Source organism: Dendrobates tinctorius, unplaced genomic scaffold, assembly GCF_039654945.1.
Source record: "Dendrobates tinctorius isolate UK_male_01 unplaced genomic scaffold, ASM3965494v1 ptg000011l, whole genome shotgun sequence".
Taxonomy (NCBI): domain Eukaryota; kingdom Metazoa; phylum Chordata; class Amphibia; order Anura; family Dendrobatidae; genus Dendrobates; species Dendrobates tinctorius.
Genome location: NW_027361679.1, coordinates 26,033,234 through 26,056,500, shown reverse-complemented (window position 1 = coordinate 26,056,500; position 23,267 = coordinate 26,033,234). Strand labels below are relative to the sequence as shown.

The window sequence follows — 23,267 nt, the reverse complement described above, 5'->3', positions numbered from 1 at the left end:
GTATGATGGGTATATGGGCACGGGACTATGGGATGGAGGATAATTATAATTTGCTATAACTAACCACAGTTAGTTACTATGACCAGGCAGCGCCGGGCTCTTCAGGTAGTATCACTATAAAAATCTATTATAACATGTTTCATAATGGCACATCTGTACCCAGAAGTGTAATTTGAAGCTTAGGAGTAGTATTGCAAAATCTGTAAAAAATCTTGCTCTAACCTCTATATCGGTGGCTTCATATATTGCAGAAAGACTGGGTACAACTAAAGCGTATGAGCCCTTTATTGCTACCTCTTGGAAATCTGCATGAGTAATTATATGTAGCCAGAAAATAAATTAGACAAAAAAACGGCCAGCACCTCCTAGTGTGAACACGTACAAGCAGCAAAAACTCCACAATATAGAGAATAAGAATACAGCAGCACATGTACATGAATCTAGGCCATGTGGAAACACAGAAAAACGTTAAAACCATTCAATTTATATAATAATACCCAAAAATAATTTTTTTCAAAAAATTTTTTTTACTTACAGTAAGATGAAAATGAAGGTTCTTAGTGCACAAATTGGCCAATTCATGTAAGCCCATCAACCACGGCAAGGTGACCTCCCCCTGATGGGTCTCTGCTGTACCGTACATAAGCCACTTCTGGGCCACCAGCCTACAATTTTGGACAAACATGTCACTACCTGGCTAAGCCTACAATTTATGGGCAGGTAGAGATGAATAAATTAGCTATAAAAAGTAATGAAATTTTACAATATACTTTGCATTTCAGTTCCCCGCAGTTTTAAGACCTCTGCTTCCTATCAATGAACAGAAACAATACCCCAAACCCTGTCCTCATCAGGTTCAAAATCTGCTGACAGCAAGCAGAGATCCTGAAACTGATTAATAACTAATAGAGAAAGTTGCATCATTTTCAGGAGATGAGGTTGGAGCTTTACCTAGGATGTAGATGGCTATTCTAACCATATGGTTTGTTTTCTTTCAGCTACATTGATACTATTGCTAAAAGACACCCATCTCTCTTTCCCCTGGCAATTCCAGAGCTTGGTAAACAATATAGCATGATTATGCATGACTGCTGTGCAGAAGAAGAGAAGGAGAAATGTTTCGATGCCAGGGTATGGTATGCCACGGTTTACTGTAAAATTGTATTAATTTATAATCACAACCATTACCACAGAAATTCAAATGAAAAAATGTAACTTTAAACTCCAGCAGACAAAATCCAGGATGCAAAATTTAAAAAGTTTTTTCTTGCATTAGCAAAGATTTTTATTATTAAAGTCCATCATAAAATAAATCCACACTTCTGGACAGTAGATAAATAGATTAGGGGAAGGGGGGGGTTAGCCTCTCAGTGTCTGAGAGGCTAACCCCCCCCTTCCCCTAATCTATTTATCTACTGTCCAGAAGTGTGGATTTATTTTATGATGGACTTTAATAATAAAAATCTTTGCTAATGCAAGAAAAAACTTTTTAAATGTTGCATCCTGGATTTTGTCTGCTGAAGTTTAAAGTTACATTTTTTCATTTGAATTTTTCGTGGCTGGCTCCTGCTCTGGTCTTCGTGCAGACTTTCTCCTGGATTGATATTGGATCTCACACACCGGGTTGTACGGGTAAGCTGGCTTTGAAAATCTGGAGTTTTTTTGTATTACTACAGAAAGGGTCTTACCCCTGTTTACCCTGTGTGCTCTGTATACATTAGTGTTGTTCTTTCCAGGCTCTTTGGATTGTTTACCTGGAAATCTCTGAGGAAAGGGAATGTGGACCGTAGAAAGCTCTAAGTAAACTAGTCCAGGAGCACTTCCTTGCAATTCAGGAAATAGACTATCAGGAATCAAGTAGCTTGAGAGAACTCAAAATGCCAGAACCCATTTAAAATTCACAACACTTTGTAATACGTTTCCTATTTTTTTCTCATTATTTTGTTTTGTAATTTTCCAGTTCATTGATGTTGAAAAAGCCACACTTTATTTAGACTATGAACACAAACATGCTTGCCATATTGCTAAATCATTCCCACTGGAGAGAGTCTACTATGCCAAGTAAGTCAAGGACTATCTACTGGATTATTGACTGACTGTATTTATTGATTGTTATTTATTCATAATTCAAGGGATTAGCTTGTAGGGGGCTAGTAGGGCACCTAGGTGTTGAGTACCTGGAAGGGATCAAGTAGGCCTTAGGAAAAAGAGGCAATTTCCCAGTTAGCCACTTCCTAAATTCTGCAATATTTCTGCTTATCATATGCTGTTTCATAATTTGTCCTAAAGTGATATAGTGTACCCAGAAGAACCAGAAAATACTACAGGTGTGGCATAAATGTGAACTGTATCTACAACAAACTTTGCATAACTTAATAGTACATGGAACTTTTTAAAGATCACAAACTTCTTACCTATAAACAGATTAGATGATTAGTGTCTTAACACGAGGGTCATATCACTGGGACTCAACCAGGCGAACATGGTTCCCATGTTCCTAGTTCGAGTATCAGTGCACATATGCGTCCGCTGCTTCATTCAAATATTTTCAAATAGTCCTTATATAGAATCACATGGTGTTTTCACAATATCCTATTCATTCAAATGGGGTACATGAAACTCCCATTCTCATGTTTGGTGGAGGTCCTAGTGGTGGAACCTTCAGCAACCAAACATTTATCATGCATTGTGAAGATAGGTAAAAATCTGTGATCTTGAGAAAACACCTATAACTAGTGTTGAGCGATACCATCCGATACCCTAAAATATCGGATCGGATGGTATCGGCCCGATATGAAAAAAGTATCGGGTATCGCCGATTCCGATACCGGAAGTCCCATTCAAGTCTATGGGACTTCCGGTATCGGAATAAGAAAAACCCTTTTCTGTCCTTGTACAGCCTCTCGGGGGGGTGTTCGGACCTTCCGGGGGTCTGTGCGGACTGCTGGGGGTCTGTACCGGCCTGCCGGGGGCTGTGCCGGCCTGCCGGTGGACTGTACCGACTGTCTGGGGGTCTGTGCAGGCTGCGGGGGTCTGTACCGACCTGCCGGGGGGCTGTGCCGGCCTGCCAGTGGTCTATACCGAGTGTCCGGGGGTCTGTGCAGGCTGCGGGGGTCTGTGCAGGATCGTCCGATGGGACTACAAGTCCCATCGGGCTATTCCTGCTACCATGACGGTGATTGACACATTAGCCAATGATGGGGCAGTAGTAGTCCCATCATCCGGCTAATGTGTTGAATGTACAAAAAAAATACATTCTACATACATACTACATACATACTACATACATACTACATGCTACATACATACTACATACATGCTACATGCTACATACATGCAACATACATGCAACATACATACTACATACATACTACATATATACTACAAGCATGCACATGCAACATGCATACTACATACATACTACATATATACCACATGCATGCAACATGCTTACTACATATATACTACATGCATGCAACATACATACTAGATATATACTACATGCATGCAACATGGATATATACAACATATATACTACATGCAACATACATACTACATATGTACTACATGCATGTAACATACATATATACTACATATATACTACATGCAACATACATACTACATATATACTACATGCATGCAACATACATATATACTACATATACTGTATACTACATGCATGCAACATGCATACTACATATATACCACATATATACTACATGCATGCAACATACATATATACTACATGCAACATGCATACTACATATATACCACATGCATGCAACATGCATACTACATATATACCACATATATACTACATGCATGCAACATACATACATACTACATATATACCACATGCATGCAACATGCATACTACATATGTACAACATATATACTACATACATACTACATATATACCACATATATACAGTACTACATGCATACTACATATATACCACATGCATGCAACATGCATACTACATATATACCACATATATACTACTTGCATGCAACATACATACACACAACATATATACTACATGCATGAAACATGTATACTACATATATACCACATATATACTACATGCATGCAACATACATACATACTACATATATACCACATGCATGCAACATGCATACTACATATATACAACATATATACTACATGCATGCAACATACATACTACATATATACCACATGCACACTACATATATACAACATATATACTACATGCATGCAACATACAACATATATACTACATGCAACATACATACTACATGCATGCAACATACTACATATATATACTACATATATTACATGCAACATACATACTACATATATACTACATGCATGCAACATACATACATACTACATATATACTACATGTATGCAACATACATACATACTACATATATACTACATGCATACTACATATATAACACATGCATGCAACATACATATATACAACATATATACTACATGCATGCAACATGCATACTACATATATACCACATATATACTACATGCATGCAACATACATATATACTACATATATACCACATATATACTACATGCATGCAACATACATATATAATACATATATACTACATGGAACATACATACTACATATATACCACATGCATGCAACATGCATACTACATATATACTACATATAAACTACATGCATGCAACATACATATATACTACATGCATGCAACATACATGCTACATATATACCACATGCATGCTACATATATACTACATATATACTACATGCATGCAACATACATATATACTACATACAATACATTCATACAATACATACATATAGACATACAGTACATATAACATAGAGTACATACTCACCATCACTTGTCACTTTGATCCCTGAAGCCATTGTCATATGTGGAATAAATATTAAAATAACAAACCACCAATATACTTACCCCTGATCCGCAGAAGTCCACGAGTGTCCCACGACGATCTTGCGTGGAGAACAGCAGCATCAGCTGATTCTACCGTTCTCTACAGGCTCCAGGAAACCAGTGTCGGGAGGTAGGTATCCTTCCACACTGTATTCCTCCGCCACTGTAAAAAAAAAAAGTCCCTAGTCTCATTTTATGGCATTGCTGTGTGAGAAATTTCCCACACAGCTTTTGCCATAAAGTGAGACTAGGGACTTTTTTTTTCAGTGGCGGAGGAATACAGTGCGGAATGATACCTACCTCCCGACACTGGTTTCCTGGAGCCCGTAGAGAACGGTAGCATCAGCTGATGCTGCTGTTCTCCACGCAAGATCGTCGTGGGACACTCGTGGACTTCTGCGGATCTGGGGTAAGTATATTTGTGGTTTGTTATTTTAATATTTATTCCACATATGACAATGGCTTCGGGGATCAAAGTGATAAGTGATGGTGAGTATGTACTCTATGTTATATGTACTGTATGTCTATATGTATGTATTGTATGAATGTATTTTATGTAGTATATATGTATGTTGCATGCATGTAGTATATATGTAGTATGCATGTTGCATGCATGTGGTATATATGTAGTATGTATGTATGTTGCATGCATGTAGTATATATGTAGTATGCATGTTGCATGTAGTATACATGTATGTTGCATGCATGTAGTATATATGTAGTATGTATGTTGCATGTAGTATATATGCATGTTGCATGCATGTAGTATATATGTAGTATGTATGTTGCATGTAGTATATATGTTGTATATATGTATGTTGAATGCATGTAGTATATATGTAGTATGCATGCTGCATGTATTATATATGTTGTATGTATGTTGCATGCATGTAGTATATATATGGTATATATGTAGTATGCATGTTGCATGCATGTGGTATATATGTAGTATGTATGTTGCATGCATGTAGTATATATGTAGTATGCATGTTGCATGTAGTATATATGTAGTATATATGTATATTGCATGTAGTATATATGTGGTATATATGTAGTATGCATGTTGCATGCATGTGGTATATATGTAGTATGTATGTATGTTGCATGCATGTAGTATATATGTAGTATGCATGTTGCATGTAGTATATATGTATGTTGCATGCATGTAGTATGCATGTTGCATGCATGTAGTATATATGTTGTATGTATGTATGTTACATGCATGTAGTATATATGCAGTATGTATGTTGCATGTAGTATATATGTAGTATATATGTATGTTGCATGCATGTGGTATATATGTAGTATGCATGTAGTATATATGTGGTATATATGTAGTTTGCATGTTGCATGCATGTGGTATGTATGTATGTTGCATGTATGTAGTATGCATGTTGCATGTAGTATATATGTATGTTGCATGCATGTAGTATATATGTTGTATGCATGTTGCATGCATGTGGTATATATGTAGTATGTATGTAGTATGTATGTTGCATGCATGTAGTTTATATGTAGTATGCATGTTGCATGTAGTATATATGTATGTTGCATGCATGTAGTATATGTGTGGTATATATGTAGTATGCACGTTGCATGCATGTGGTATATATGTAGTATGTATGTTGCATGCATGTAGCATATATGTAGTATGCATGTTGCATGTAGTATATATGTATGTTGCATGCATGTAGTATATATGTAGTATGCATGTTGCAAGCATGTAGTATATATGATGTATGTATGTTGCATGCATGTAGTATATATGTAGTATGTATGTGGCATGTAGTATATATGTTGCATATATGTATGTTGCATGCATGTGGTATATATGTAGTATGCATGTAGTATATATGTGGTATATATGTAGTTTGCATGTTGCATGCATGTATTATATATGTTGTATGTATGTATGTTGCATGCATGTAGTATATATATGGTATATATGTAGTATGCATGTTGCATGCATGTGGTATATATGTAGTATGTATGTTGCATGCATGTAGTATATATGTAGTATGCATGTTGCATGTAGTATATATGTAGTATATATGTATATTGCATGTCGTATATATGTGGTATATATGTAGTATGCATGTTGCATGCATGTGGTATACATGTAGTATGTATGTTGCATGCATGTAGTATATATATGGTATATATGTAGTATGCATGTTGCATGCATGTGGCATATATGTAGTATGTATGTTGCATGCATGTAGTATATATGTAGTATGCATGTTGCATGTAGTATATATGTAGTATATATGTATATTGCATGTAGTATATATGTGGTATATATGTAGTATGCATGTTGCATGCATGTGGTATATATGTAGTATGTATGTATGTTGCATGCATGTAGTATATATGTAGTATGCATGTTGCATGTAGTATATATGTATGTCGCCTACATGTAGTATATATGTAGTATGCATGTTGCATTCATGTAGTATATATGTTGTATGTATGCTGCATGCATGTAGTATATAAGTAGTATGCATGTTGCATGCATGTGGTATATATGTAGTATGTATGTATGTTGCATGCATGTAGTATATATGTAGTATGTACGTTGCATGTAGTATATATGTATGTTGCATGCATGTAGTATATATGTGGTATATATGTAGTATGCATGTTTGTGGTATATATGTAGTATGTATGTATGTTGCATGCATGTAGTATATATGTTGTATGTATGTATGTTGCATGCATGTAGTATATATGTGGTAAATATGTAGTATGCATGTTGCACGCATGTAGTATATATGTTGTATATATGTATGTTGCATGCATGTGGTATATATGTAGTATGCATGTAGTACATATTTAGTATGTATGTTGCATGCATGTAGTATATATGTAGTATGTATGTTGCATGTAGTATATATGTAGTATATATGTTACATGCATGTAGTATATACTGTATGTAGTATGCATGCTGCATGTAGTATAGATGTATGTTGCATGCATGTAGTGTATATGTAGTATGCATGTTGCATGCATGTAGTATATATATTGTATGTATGTTGCATGCAAGTAGTATATATGTGGTACATATGTAGTATGCATGTTGCATGCATGTGGTATATATGTAGTATGTTGCATGCATGTAGTATATATGTAGTATGTATGTTGCATGTAGTATATATGTAGTATATATGTATGTTGCATGCATGTAGTATATATGTGGTATATATGTAGTATGCATGTTGCATGCATGTGGTATATATGTAGTATGTATGTATGTTGCATGCATGAAGTATATATGTAGTATGCATGTTGCATGTAGTATATATGTATGTTGCATGCATGTAGTATGCATGTATGTAGTATATATGTTGTATGTATGTATGTTGCATGCATGTAGTATATATGCAGTATGTATGTTGCATGTAGTATATATGTAGTATATATGTATGTTGCATGCATGTGGTATATATGTAGTATGCATGTAGTATATATGTGGTATATATGTAGTTTGCATGTTGCATGCATGTGGTATGTATGTTGCATGTATGTAGTATGCATGTTGCATGTAGTATATATGTATGTTGCATGCATGTAGTATATATGTTGTATGCATGTTGCATGCATGTGGTATATATGTAGTATGTATGTAGTATGTATGTTGCATGCATGTAGTTTATATGTAGTATGCATGTTGCATGTAGTATATATGTATGTTGCATGCATGTAGTATATGTGTGGTATATATGTAGTATGCACGTTGCATGCATGTGGTATATATGTAGTATGTATGTTGCATGCATGTAGCATATATGTAGTATGCATGTTGCATGTAGTATATATGTATGTTGCATGCATGTAGTATATATGTAGTATGCATGTTGCAAGCATGTAGTATGTATGTTGTATGTATGTATGTTGCATGCATGTAGTATATATGTAGTATGTATGTTGCATGTAGTATATATGTTGCATATATGTATGTTGCATGCATGTGGTATATATGTAGTATGCATGTAGTATATATGTGGTATATATGTAGTTTGCATGTTGCATGCATGTGGTATATATGTAGTATGTATGTTGCATGCATGTAGTATATATGTAGTATGTATGTTACATGTGGTATATTTGTAATATATATGTTGCATGCATGTAGTATATATGTAGTATGCATGTTGCATGTAGTATATATGTATGTTGCATGCATATAGTATATATGTAGTATGCATGTTCCATGCCTGTAGTATATATGTTGTATGTATGTTACATGCATGTAGTATGTATGTACAGTGGGGAAAAAAAGTATTTAGTCAGTCAGCAATAGTGCAAGTTCCACCACTTAAAAAGATGAGAGGCGTCTGTAATTTACATCATAGGTAGACCTCAACTATGGGAGACAAACTGAGAAAAAAAAATCCAGAAAATCACATTGTCTGTTTTTTTTTTCATTTTATTTGCATATTATGGTGGAAAATAAGTATTTGGTCAGAAACAAAATTTCATCTCAATACTTTGTGATATATCCTTTGTTGGCAATGACAGAGGTCAAACGTTTTCTGTAAGTCTTCACAAGGTTGCCACACACTGTTGTTGGTATGTTGGCCCATTCCTCCATGCAGATCTCCTCTAGAGCAGTGATGTTTTTGGCTTTTCACTTGGCAACACGGACTTTCAACTCCCTCCAAAGGTTTTCTATAGGGTTGAGATCTGGAGACTGGCTAGGCCACTCCAGGACCTTGAAATGCTTCTTACGAAGCCACTCCTTCGTTGCCCTGGCGGTGTGCTTTGGATCATTGTCATGTTGAAAGACCCAGCCACGTTTCATCTTCAATGCCCATGCTGATGGAAGGAGGTTTGCACTCAAAATCTCACGATACATGGCCCCATTCATTCTTTCATGTACCCGGATCAGTCGTTCTGGCCCCTTTGCAGAGAAACAGCCCCAAAACATGATGTTTCCACCACCATGCTTTACAGTAGGTATGGTGTTTGATGGATGCAACTCAGTATTCTTTTTCCTCCAAACACGACAAGTTGTGTTTCTACCAAACAGTTCCAGTTTGGTTTCATCAGACCATAGGACATTCTCCCAAAACTCCTCTGGATCATCCAAATGCTCTCTAGCAAACTTCAGACGGGCCCGGACATGTACAGGCTTAAGCAGTGGGACACGTCTGGCACTGCAGGATCTGAGTCCATGGTGGCGTAGTGTGTTACTTATGGTAGGCCTTGTTACATTGGTCCCAGCTTTCTGCAGTTCATTCACTAGGTCCCCCCGCGTGGTTCTGGGATTTTTGCTCACCGTTCTTGTGATCATTCTGACCCCACGGGGTGGGATTTTGCGTGGAGCACCAGATCGAGGGAGATTATCAGTGGTCTTGTATGTCTTCCATTTTCTAATTATTGCTCCCACAGTTGATTTCTTCACTCCATGCTGGTTGGCTATTGCAGGTTCAGTCTTCCCAGCCTGGTGCAGGGCTACAATTTTGTTTCTGGTGTCCTTTGACAGCTCTTTGGTCTTCACCATAGTGGAGTTTGGAGTCAGACTGTTTGAGGGTGTGCACAGGTGTCTTTTTATACTGATAACAAGTTTAAACAGGTGCCATTACTACAGGTAATGAGTGGAGGAAAGAGGAGACTCTTAAAGAAGAAGTTACAGGTCTGTGAGAGCCAGAAATCTTGATTGCTTGTTTCTGACCAAATACTTATTTTCCACCATAATATGCAAATAAAATGAAAAAAAAACAGACAATGTGATTTTCTGGATTTTTTTTTCTCAGTTTGTCTCCCATAGTTGAGGTCTACCTATGATGTAAATTACAGACGCCTCTCATCTTTTTAAGTGGTGGAACTTGCACTATTGCTGACTGACTAAATACTTTTTTTCCCCACTGTATGTTGCATGCATGTAGTATGTATATAGCATGTATGCAGTATGTATGTAGCATGTAGTATGTATGTAGTATGTTTTTTTTAACATTCAACACATTAGCCGAATGATGGGACTACTACTGTCCCATCATTGGCTAATGTGTCAATCACCGTCATGGTAGCAGGCATCACCCGATGGGACTTTTAGTCCCATCGGATGATGATGCCTGCACAGACCCCCGCAGCCAGCACAGACCCCCGGACAGTCGGTACAGACCACCGGCAGGCCGGCACAGCCCCCCGGCAGGCCGGTACAGACCCCCGGCAGTCGGCACAGACCCCCGGGCAGTCGGCACAGACCCCCGGGCAGTCGGCACAGACCCCCGGGCAGGCCGGTACAGACACCCGGGCAGGCCGGTACAGACACCCGGGCAGGCCGGTACAGACACCATGGCAGGCTGGTACAGACACCATGGTAGGCCGGTACAGACCCCCGGGCAGGCCGGCACAGACACCCGCGCAGGCCGGTACAGACCCCCCGGAAGGCCCGAACTGACGGCGCATCATGATGCGCACAGACCGCGCATCATGATGACGTCATTTCGGCAGCCAATCAGAGCCACAGCAGTGGCTCTTTGCATTATGTTAACTTCCGATTCCGATATCTGATATTGAAAAAATATCGGTACTCGGTATCGGAATTCCGATACAGCGAATATCGGCCGATACCCGATATTTGCAGTATCGGAATGCTCAACACTACCTATAACCTGTTAATATTTCCTAATTTGCATTTCTCTACTTCAGAAATCTTGCTATATTCGCTAAGAAATTCCGTGCCTCTTCTTTTGATGTTGTACATAAGCTCATTCTTGAATCGGTGCCTTTGATTAAGGACTGCTGTAATGAACATGTGGTCGAATGTATGACTCAGATGGTAAGACAAGAAAGACACAAATGCTACAGCAAAGATAAAATCTTTGAATTTATGGATAGCTTTTGTAGGATAGGGCTTAGACATGTATGCAGTCAATATATGACGACACCTTGATTTCCAACACGTCCATATTACAGACCTGTATACAGGGACAAACTGGGACTAAAATTAAGCCCAAGCATTTGAAAGCACACAGGCCCATGCCACCTCCCTGACCTTCCCCACATTGGGGTCTTTATTACTAATATTACCCTGCCTGGAGAAAATCAAGATTTACTACAAGACCAATATTTCCAATAATATATGACATAAGACTTAATAATAATCACACCACAATTATAATATTGCAATATAAAAGTACCACCAGACTATAAACAAATATGATCAGCATATACAGTAGTAAAAATGTAACTCAGAGACATCCTTAACTTACAGACTTTCCAGGACCCTTCTGACATCACCCACCTCTGATCTAGACAGTAACAGTGACACTTCTGTGCCCTAGATAGTATGAGTACTCACCTATTGTGTGCCACACAATGACAGTGCCCATTTTGTGTCTCTACATAGTAATGTTCCCTCTGTACTTCCTCATAGTAATAATGCTCCCTTGCCTCCTTACAGTTATACAGCATCCTATAGAAATAATGTCCCCTTGGATCACTTTATAATAATACCCCTTACCCTTTCTAATAATAATGACCCCACACCTCCTTACAATAAAACAAACACCCCTGTGCTTTTGTATAATAATAATGCCTCCTATGCTTTCCCTATAATGATATTAATTGTCCAATGTGCCTCCTTATAATAATGATCCCCAATTTCTCTTTATTGTAATAATGCAGGGACGTACATATAAATCACGGGACCCCATAGGAAGAGTCCTATCACAGAACCTAAGCACTAACAGAAGGACATACCTCTCAACCTTGTAAGACATGGAGAGGGATATCTTTTTCCAGACTTACACTCACCCACTAATAAAACTAGTAAACTTTGAGCAGATCCTGGGCACAGCATTTCAGAACATTTCTTCTTGTAGACCTGATTTCACTGTAAGTGGTTACAGTGCAGCCATAGGACTAATCCTTTATGTCTCTATCTGGCAGATGGAATACATGCAGCATGTCTGTGATAATCATGAGAAGATATCACCCAACTTGAAAGCTTGTTGTGAAAAGAGTATACTTGAGCGCACACCCTGCATGATGACCTTACCCAACGAATACGTCCTAGCTGATCTGCCTAAAGAAATGAAAGAGTTTGTAGAGGCCGAGGATGTGTGCAAACATTATGCAGAAGAAAAAGATCTCTACTTAGCCAAGTAAATATACTTAGATGGAAACCCATACAGCATATGCACATATAATCAAAACTTATTGCAAAAAGTGTGTATATATGTTTAAAAATATGATGACTGAAGGTGTATTTTATTAACTACTAGCTGCAGAGCCTGGCGCTGCCCGGGCATAGTAACTAACTACGGTTAGTTATAACAAATTATAATGATTATATTATATATATAAAGCTGAGTGTATAGCCCCGCCCACGCCGCATAGCCACATTCACTATAATATCCTGAATAATGCCGTCAGCCAGAGCTACCGGACTACTACCTCTAATATCCCACATCGTCCCGTCAGCTAGAGCCACCGGACTACTAATATCCCACATCATCCCATCAGCTCTAGCCACCGGACTACTACCCCTAATATCCCAGATCATTCTGTCACAGCCGCCGGACTACTATCTCTAATATCCCACATTATCCCGTCAGCCAGAGCCACCGGACTGCTACCCCTAATATTCCACATCGTCTGGTCAACCAGAGTCACCAGACTACTAATATCCCACATCATCCCGTCAAAGCCACCGGACTACTACCCATAATATCCCACATCATCCCATCAGCCAGAGCCATCGGACTACTCACCCTAATATCCCACATCATCCCATCAGCCTGGGGTCAGAACCAGAGCGCTGAGTGGAATGACCTTAACTTCCATACCGGAGATCCGTTTAAGAGAGGCCTGGAGTCTGTACCATAGCACAGAATGGATTTGCCCTCACTTCTGTACCGGGGATCCCTTTAAGAGAGCCTGGGTTCAGAACCAGAGCGCTGAGTGGATTTGCCCTGACTTCCATACCAATGATCCTTTTAATAGAATTCTTGGGTCAGATTCAGAGCGCTGAGGGATTTGCCCTAACTTAGAATCATAGAATCATAGAATCGTAGAGTTGGAAGGGACCTCCTGGGCCATCTGGTCCAACCCCCTGCTCAAAGCAGGATTCGCTAAATCATCCCAGTCAGATGTCTGTCCAGCCTCTGTTTGAAGACTTCCATTGAAGGAGAACTCACCACTTCTCGTGGCAGCCTGTTCCACTCATTGATCACTCTAACTGTCAAAAAGTTTTTTCTAATATCTAATCTGTGTCTCCTCCCATTCAGTTTCATCCCATTGCTTCTAGTCTTTCCTTGTGCAAATGAGAATAAAGTTGATCCTTCTACAATGTGACAGCCCTTTAGATATTTGTAGACAGCTATTAAGTCTCCTCTCAGTCTTCTCTTTTGCAAACTAAACATTCCCAAATCCTGCAACCTTTCCTCATAAGACAGGGTTTGCAGACCGGTCACCATTCTGGTCGCTCTTTTCTGAACTTGCTCCAGTTTGTTGATGTCTTTTTTAAAATGTGGTGCCCAAAACTGGACACAATATTCCAGATGAGGTCTGACCAAAGAGGAGTAGAGGGAAATAATGACTTCACGTGATCTAGACTGTATGCTTCTGTTAATACATCCTAGAATTGCATTTGCCTTTTTTGCTGCTGCATCACACTGTTGACTCATATTCAGTCTGTGATCTATTAGTATACCCAAGTCTTTTTCACATGTGCTGTCACTTAGCCCTATTCCTCCCATTCTATATATGCTTTTTCCATTTTTATTGCCCAGATGTAGTACTTTGCATTTCTCCCTGTTAAAAACCATTCTGTTTGTTGCTGCCCACTTCTCCAGTTTATTTAAATCTTTTTGAATCCTCTCTCTCTCTTCTCTAGTATTAGCTATCCCTCCTAGCTTTGTGTCATCAGCAAATTTAATCAGTTTACCCTCAATGCCTTCATCTAAATCGTTGATAAAGATGTTGAACAATACAGGGCCCAGGACAGAGCCCTGTGGTACCCCACTTGAGACATTCTTCCAACTGGATGTGCAGCCATTTACGACCACTCTTTGGGTCCGATCACTAAGCCAGTTATGAATCCACCTAACAGTTGCCTTGTCCATTCCATACTTAATCATTTTTTCAATAAGGATTGTATGAGAGACTTTGTCAAATGCTTTGCTGAAGTCAAGATATACTATATCTACAGCATTTCCTTGATCCACCCAATCAGTGATACCGTCATAGAAGGAAATTAAGTTAGTCTGACATGACTTATTAGTTACAAACCCATGCTGACTCTGTTTAATCACTTCATTCTTATCCAGGTATTGACATACATGTTGTTTAATAATTTGTTCAAAGATCTTTCCTGGTATAGAAGTCAGACTCACCGGCCTATAGTTACCTGGGTCCACCTTCTTCCCCTTTTTGAAGATAGGAACAACATTTGCTCTTCTCCAGTCTTCTGGCACTTCTCCTGTTCTCCAAGAATTTTCAAAGATTATAGAGAGGGGTTCAAAAATTTCTTCTGCTATCTCCTTCAGTACTCTGGGGTGTAATTCATCTGGACCTGGAGACTTGAATTCATTTAGGCTAGCTAAGTGTTTCCTCACTATCTTTCTGTTTATAGATATCCTGGATTCTTCTATTCCCTTAATAGGACAGTGAATAACAGTTGATGTTACATTTCCTTTCTGAGAGAAAACAGATGCAAAATAGGAATTTAAAAGTTCAGCCTTCTCAACATCCTGTCTTACCATTTCATCATTTTCATCCTGTAAAAATCCTATAGCATCTTTGTCTTTTCTTTTTCTTTTGACATATCCCCAAAATCCTTTATTATTGCTTTTGACATCTCTTGCAAGCCTCAATTCATTTTCAGCTTTAGCTAATCTGATTTGTGCCCTGCAGGTTCTGCAGACAGCATTATATTCTTCTTTAGATATGCCTCCCTCTTTCCATTTTATAAACATTTTTTTCTTCCTTTTTAGCATGTGCTTAAGTTCTGTGTTCATCCATCCTGGTTTCCTTAACTGCTTCCTATTCTTCCCTCTTTTCGGAATTGTTAACAACTGTGCTTTGAGAATTTCATTTTTCAAGATTTCCCATCCTTCCTGGACATTTTTGTCTTTAAGGATATCCAGCCATTGGATCCCTCCAATTCTCTTTCTGAATCCCTTAAAATCTGCCTTTCTGAAATCTAACCTTGACGTCTGAGTCTTCACAGGTCTTCCGCCTCTAGTTATCCAAAATTCTAAAATAGCATGGTCGCTACCTCCTAGGGTCCCAGCCACTTTTACCTCCTCAACCATTTCCTCCCTGTTTATAAGGATTAGATCCAAGGTAGCAGTTCCCCTTGTTTTCTCCCTTACCTTTTGGAAGATAAAGTTGTCAGCAAGAGAGGATAAGAATTTCCTTGACCTGTTAGTTTTGCCTGAGAGAGATTCCCAACAAATGTCTGGATAGTTGAAATCTCCCATGACAACTATGTCATATTTTTTGGAGAACTTGGCCATTTGATGCATAAAGAGTTCATCCATAGCTTCAGCTTGCACAGGCGGCCTGTAGTAAATGCCTACAATGGTGTCCTTTCCATTGTTCTGTCCTTGTATTCTTACCCAAACAGTTTCCACAGAACTCCCAGTCTCTGAAGCTTCAATCTCTGTGCAGATATACGCGTTTCTAACATACAATGCGACACCTCCTCCTCGTTTATCAAGTCTGTTTCTTGCAAATAAGTTGTATCCTTCTAGTCTTGTATTCCAATCATGTGTATTGTCCCACCAAGTTTCAGTGATTCCAATGACATCATATTTCTTTTCCTGTGTTAGTAGTTCCAATTCTCCTTGTTTGTTGCCCATGCTTTGTGCATTAGTATAGAAACATTTTAGTTTGTGATTGGTTTCTCTTTCTCCAATATTTTTATTAATTAGATTCTTTCGTCTTTGTTCTTCCTTTCCACTTCTAATAGCAGAGTTCTCAATAGCATTTGTCAGGTGTATGGCTTTTTCTGGTCTTTTGCTTCCCTTCCCATGTTGTTCTAGTTTAAAGCTCTCCTTACAAGTGTAGCAAGGCGACTTCCAAATACATGCTTACCAGTCTTCGTAAGGTGCACCCCATCTCTAGCAAGTAGTCCATCGTATAAGTAGTTCACTCCGTGATCCAGAAATCCAAATCGTTGCTGACGGCACCATCGACGTAGCCAGTTGTTCACCTGCAGAATCTTATTCCACCTCCTTGTTCCATGGCCATCCACTGGGAGGATGGAAGAGAAGACCACCTGCGCTCCCAGTTCTTTCACTTTCTTACCTAAGTCTTCAAAGTCTCTGCAGATGGTTTCCAGGTCGTTTCTTGCAGTGTCATTTGTCCCCACATGTAGTAGCAGGAATGGGTAGTCATCTGTAGGTCTGAAGAGTCCTGATATCCTGTCAGACACATCTTTAATTTTTGCACCTGGAAGACAACACATTTCTCTAGAAGTTATATCCGGTCTGCAGATAGCGGCCTCAGTTCCTCTCAACAGGGAATCCCCCATGACCACCACTCTCCGTTTCTTCTTCACAACATTTTTCTTTCTCCATCCAGGAGGACTCTGAAGGCGTACAAGGTTGCTGCTTGTTGGCAAAGTCTTATCCTGATGTATTTCTTCATTGTTTTCCTGCGTGAGAGCCTGGTACTGGTTTCTGAGCAGTATGGGTGCTGACTGCCTCCTGATCCTCCTGCTTCTCTGGGTCACATGTCTCCATTCCTCTGTTTCTTCAGGTGCACTTCGAATTTCTTCTCTTTCTGTAACATGAAGAGATAATTCTGCTCTGTCCAAGAACTCTTCACCTTCCTTAATGATCTTCAACGTAGCTAACCTCTCTTCGAGATTTTGCAACTTTTCCTCCAACAGGGACACAAGCTTGCATTTGTGGCATGTGAAGTTTGGCTTTTCCACTGGTAAGTCTGTGAACATGTAGCAAGAAATGCAGCTCACCAAATGGCTCCTGGCCTCTTCCATCTTGAGATTTCTTAAAAACGATGAAAGATGAGCCCAAATTTGCGCGCCGATAGGTGCGCGGTTTTTCCGATTTCCTCTTTTCAGCTGCAACGGCCAAAACCCAGTGATCGTTGAGCTCGCGGAGACTCTTCACTTATCCCAGAAGGCACTGGGAATATGCAAATAATCTCCTCAAGACTCTTCCCCTGGTTTTCCGATTTCCTCTTTTCAGCTGCAACGGCCAAAACCCAGTGATCGTTGAGCTCGCGGAGACTCTTCACTTATCCCAGAAGGCACTGGGAATATGCAAATAATCTCCTCAAGACTCTTCCCCTGGTTTTCCGATTTCCTCTTTTCAGCTGCAACGGCCAAAACCCAGTGATCGTTGAGCTCGCGGAGACTCTTCACTTATCCCAGAAGGCACTGGGAATATGCAAATAATCTCCTCAAGACTCTTCCCCTGGTTTTCCGATTTCCTCTTTTCAGCTGCAACGGCCAAAACCCAGTGATCGTTGAGCTCGCGGAGACTCTTCACTTATCCCAGAAGGCACTGGGAATATGCAAATAATCTCCTCAAGACTCTTCCCCTGGTTTTCCGATTTCCTCTTTTCAGCTGCAACGGCCAAAACCCAGTGATCGTTGAGCTCGCGGAGACTCTTCACTTATCCCAGAAGGCACTGGGAATATGCAAATAATCTCCTCAAGACTCTTCCCCTGGTTTTCCGATTTCCTCTTTTCAGCTGCAACGGCCAAAACCCAGTGATCGTTGAGCTCGCGGAGACTCTTCACTTATCCCAGAAGGCACTGGGAATATGCAAATGATCTCCTCAAGACTCTTCCCCTGGTTTTCTGATTTCCTCTTTTCAGCTGCAACGGCCAAAACCCAGTGATCGTTGAGCTCGCGGAGACTCTTCACTTATCCCAGAAGGCACTGGGAATATGCAAATGATCTCCTCAAGACTCTTCCCCTGGTTTTCCGATTTCCTCTTTTCAGCTGCAACGGCCAAAACCCAGTGATCGTTGAGCTCGCGGAGACTCTTCACTTATCCCAGAAGGCACTGGGAATATGCAAATGATCTCCTCAAGACTCTTCCCCTGGTTTTCCGATTTCCTCTTTTCAGCTGCAACGGCCAAAACCCAGTGATTGTTGAGCTCGCGGAGACTCTTCACTTATCCCAGAAGGCACTGGGAATATGCAAATAATCTCAAGACTCTTCCCCTGGTTTTCCGATTTCCTCTTTTCAGCTGCAACGGCCAAAACCCAGTGATCGTTGAGCTCGCGGAGACTCTTCACTTATCCCAGAAGGCACTGGGAATATGCAAATAATCTCCTCAAGACTCTTCCCCTGGTTTTCCGATTTCCTCTTTTCAGCTGCAACGGCCAAAACCCAGTGATCGTTGAGCTCGCGGAGACTCTTCACTTATCCCAGAAGGCACTGGGAATATGCAAATGATCTCCTCAAGACTCTTCCCCTGGTTTTCCGATTTCCTCTTTTCAGCTGCAACGGCCAAAACCCAGTGATCGTTGAGCTCGCGGAGACTCTTCACTTATCCCAGAAGGCACTGGGAATATGCATACAGGAGATCCCTTTAAGAGAGCCTGGGGTCAGTACCAGAGCATTTGAAGGCAATTGCCCTGACTTCCATACCGGGGATCCCTTTAAGAGAGGCTTGGGGTTAGAACCAAACCACTGGATGGATTTGCCCTGACTTCCATACAAATGATCCCTTTATTAGAAGCCTGGGGTCAGAATCAGAGCACTGAGAGATTTGCCCTGACTTCCATACAGGGGATCCCTTTAAGAGAGGCCTGGGGTCAGTACCAAAGTGCTGGATGGATTTTCCCTAACTTCCATACCAATGATCCCTTTAAGAGGGAAGATGTGCCTATGGATGGAGGTTGTGTGTTGGGTATATGGGCACAGGATGGGGGATCCATTTCTGTCATGTGCTCTCTCCTTTCTGGGGGCAGACAATGGCTGGGAGCTTATGTTCCTGGGGATGCTAGATTTCTTTCACCATTTCAGTGTCTGCTGAGGTGTTTTCTGTAGTGGGAAAACTATTGTTCATAGCAACCAATCACAGCTCAGCTTCTTTTAAAGAGCTCTGGTGAAATGAAAGATGCTTCGTGATTGGTTGGTGATACACACACACACTCATTTTTATATAGGCAGATTCTAATTTACTGAGATACTGACTTGAGTTTTCATTGACTGTAAGCAATAATCATCAACATTAACAGATATAAACTCTTGGAATAGATCACGCTGTTTGTAATGACTATCTAATATATGAGTTTCACTTTTTGTATTGAAGAACTGAAATAAATTAACTTTTTGATGATATTCTAATTTTGTGAGAAGCACCTGTACATATGTATATATTTTTCCCTTACTGTGTGTGTGTGTGTATATATATATATATATATATATATATATATAAATACAGGGTGGTCCAAAAGTAGGTGGACAGTATGTGTAATAGGGTTATGAAGGGGAAGATTTATCAAACATGGTGTAAAGTGAATCTGACTCAGTTACCCTTAGCAACCAATCAGATTTCACTTTTCATTCTTTACAGACTCTTTGGAAAGTGAAAGGTGGAATCTGATTGGTTGCTAAGGGCAACTGAGTCAGTTTCACAGATCCCGTTTTCACAGATAAATCTCCCCCCAATCTGTTTTCTTTTCAGATAATTCAGATAACCCATAATGGCAAATAATTTAAATACAGATCAAAGAAAATGGATTTTAAAAGATTATTGGAAATCTCAAAATGCTGAAACAGTTAGAGCAAATTGGGTTGAAACATTTGTTACTCAAGCCCCAAAGAGACAAAACATTTACCGCCTTCGTGACAAATTCGATACCACTGGCTCAATCCTTAATGCTCCAAAAACTGGTCGACCCAAAACAGCCTGTACAGAAAATAATAAATAACTTGTTGTTCAGAGTCCAAAAGAAGAGTCTCTTTAGAATTGGAAATTTCATGAGCTTCCATCATGCGAATCCTTAAATCTATTGGGTGGAAAGCTTATCATCTACGTCTAATTCATGGTTTATTGATCCAGACAGGCGGCTGCAATTTAGTGAGATTATGCTTAACGAAATTGAAGAAAATCCAGTAATTTTAGATAACATTATATGGAGTGATGAAGCTTCTTTCAAATTATCTGGCCATATTAACAGACATAATTGTATTTACTGGTATAATGAGAACATGCTTTTAACATTAGAGCAACAACTAAATGAGCCTGGTGTCAATGTTTGGGGTGGTATTTCAAGTTTTGGTGTTTTTGGACCATTTTTTTTTTTGATGGAACAGTCACAGGAGATAAGTATCTCAAAATTCTAATGAATCAAGTTGTTCTCCAGTTACATCCTAATTCAAATTACCTTTATTTCCAACAAGATGGGGCCCCTCTACATTATTCAAGAGTAGTCAGCAAGTATTTTGGTGAAAGATTTCCTAATGGATTGGCCGAAGAGACCCACTTGATTGGCCGACACGTTCACCAGATTTGACCCCAATTGATTGTTTCTTTTGGGGAGTACTCAAGGACAAAGTTTAAAGTCAAAAACCAAAAAGTGTCAGTGAGTTGAAAAATTACATAAGAGATGCATTTCAAGAAATTAATATCCAAGGAGACTTGTGCAAAAATGTTTGTCGATGCGTAAGAGTGAGACTTCAAAGCTGTGCAAATTGTGATGGAAAACAGTTTGATCACCAGTGTTGATAAAATTTAAGGGCTTTTGTATTATTGTTCAGCATAAAATTTAATTGTCAATTTTATGCTTGTGTTAGTAAATATAATTTTTTATATAAATCAAAATAAATGTTGTTATTTTCTGTCCACCTACTTTTTGACCACCCTGTATATATATATATATATATATATATATTCAGTTGTCATATTTATAGATACAGTATATTCCAATAATTGTTGATTTTACGTCTGCTTGAAGGAAATTTTACTGTGACATGTATGTCCATAATTCCCATGATAATGTAGTTTACAGCATCTAATATTCTTTTAATATGCTCTCTTGTAGGTTCCTTTTTGAATTTACAAGAAGGCATCCAGAATTATCCGACTCATCCTGTATGAGAGTTGCTAAAGGCTATGAGGCCCTGCTCACAAAGTGCTGTGCAGAGGAACATCCTGCGGATTGCTACAAGGCTGCGGTAAGACGTCTTTTACCTAGGCAAATGCCTGCCAAAGTAAAAAACAGGTTGTAGAAATAATCTGCTTTTGGTTTCTTTGCAGCCTCAACTGTTTGAAGCCAGAATCAAAGAAATCCAAGCTCTAGCAAAGCAAAATTGTGACGCTTATGAACATCATGGACCTCATGCTTATAATGCTGAGTAAGTTTCCCTCAGTAATTCTGTGAATAACTTACCGTATATACTCGAATATAAGTCGAGATTTTCAGCCCAAAAAATTGGGCTGAAAGTCCCCCTCTCGACTTATATTCGAGCCATATACAAAGGGGTCGGGGGGGGGCGGATGTGTCAGGTCATACTTACCCGTCTTGACGCTGTCTTGATCCCCCAGCTTCTCCCCGTGCTCTCTCTTCCTGCCTTCAGCGGTCATGTGGTACCGCTCATTAAGGCTAGTTTCACACTTGCTTTTTTTTGCAGCGCGTTTTTCCCGCAAAAAAACGCATTGAAAAAACGCATACAAAAGCATACAACTGCTGCGTTTTTTTCAAGCATTTTTATGAGCATGCATGAAAAAAACGCAGCGTTTTTATGCGTTTGTATGCGTTTTTAGTGCGTTTTTACCGCGTTTGCGTTTTTTTCCAACATTAGGTGGCCCCTCACACTAACCCAAACCATGACTTTACTAACCCTAACCCTGACCCTAACCCTAACCCTAACCCTGACCCTAACCCTAACCCTGACCCTAACCCTAACCCTAACCCTAACCCTTAACCAAACTATACTTAACCCTAACTAACCTTAACCCTAACCCTAACCCTAACCCTGACCCTAACCCTTAACCAAACCATACTTAACCCTAACCCAAACCCTAACTAACCTTAACCCTAACCCTAACCCTAACCCTAACCCTGACCCTAACCCTTAACCAAACCATACTTAACCCTAACCCTGACCCTAACCCTAACCCTAACCCTGACCCTAACCCTTAACCAAACCATACTTAACCCTAACCCTGACCCTAACCCTAACCCTGACCCTAACCCTTAACCAAACCATACTTAACCCTAACCCTGACCCTAACCCCAACCCTAACCCTGACCCTGACCCTTAACCAAACCATACTTAACCCTAACCCTGACCCTAACCCCAACCCTAACCCTGACCCTGACCCTAACCCTAACCCTAAACCCCCTTAACTAACCCTAACTCTAACCCAAACCCCTAAATTCCATGGTTAACAAAAA

The 23,267-nt window shown here is 39.6% G+C and overlaps 1 protein-coding gene across 2 annotated transcripts in view; it reads left to right on the top strand.

Annotated features, from left to right (window-relative positions):
- The window catches only part of LOC141101317 (albumin-like), a 46,378-nt gene that overhangs the window by 16,811 nt on the left and 6,300 nt on the right, over positions 1-23,267 (top strand). The window contains exons 5-10 of one of the 2 annotated variants that reach the window (XM_073590332.1): positions 999-1,131; positions 1,961-2,061; positions 11,581-11,710; positions 12,823-13,037; positions 21,912-22,044; positions 22,127-22,224. In XM_073590332.1, the coding sequence (XP_073446433.1) occupies positions 999-1,131; positions 1,961-2,061; positions 11,581-11,710; positions 12,823-13,037; positions 21,912-22,044; positions 22,127-22,224 (810 nt within the window). The remainder of the gene's footprint in view (positions 1-998; positions 1,132-1,960; positions 2,062-11,580; positions 11,711-12,822; positions 13,038-21,911; positions 22,045-22,126; positions 22,225-23,267) is intronic. The other variant, XM_073590341.1, reaches the window with a different exon arrangement.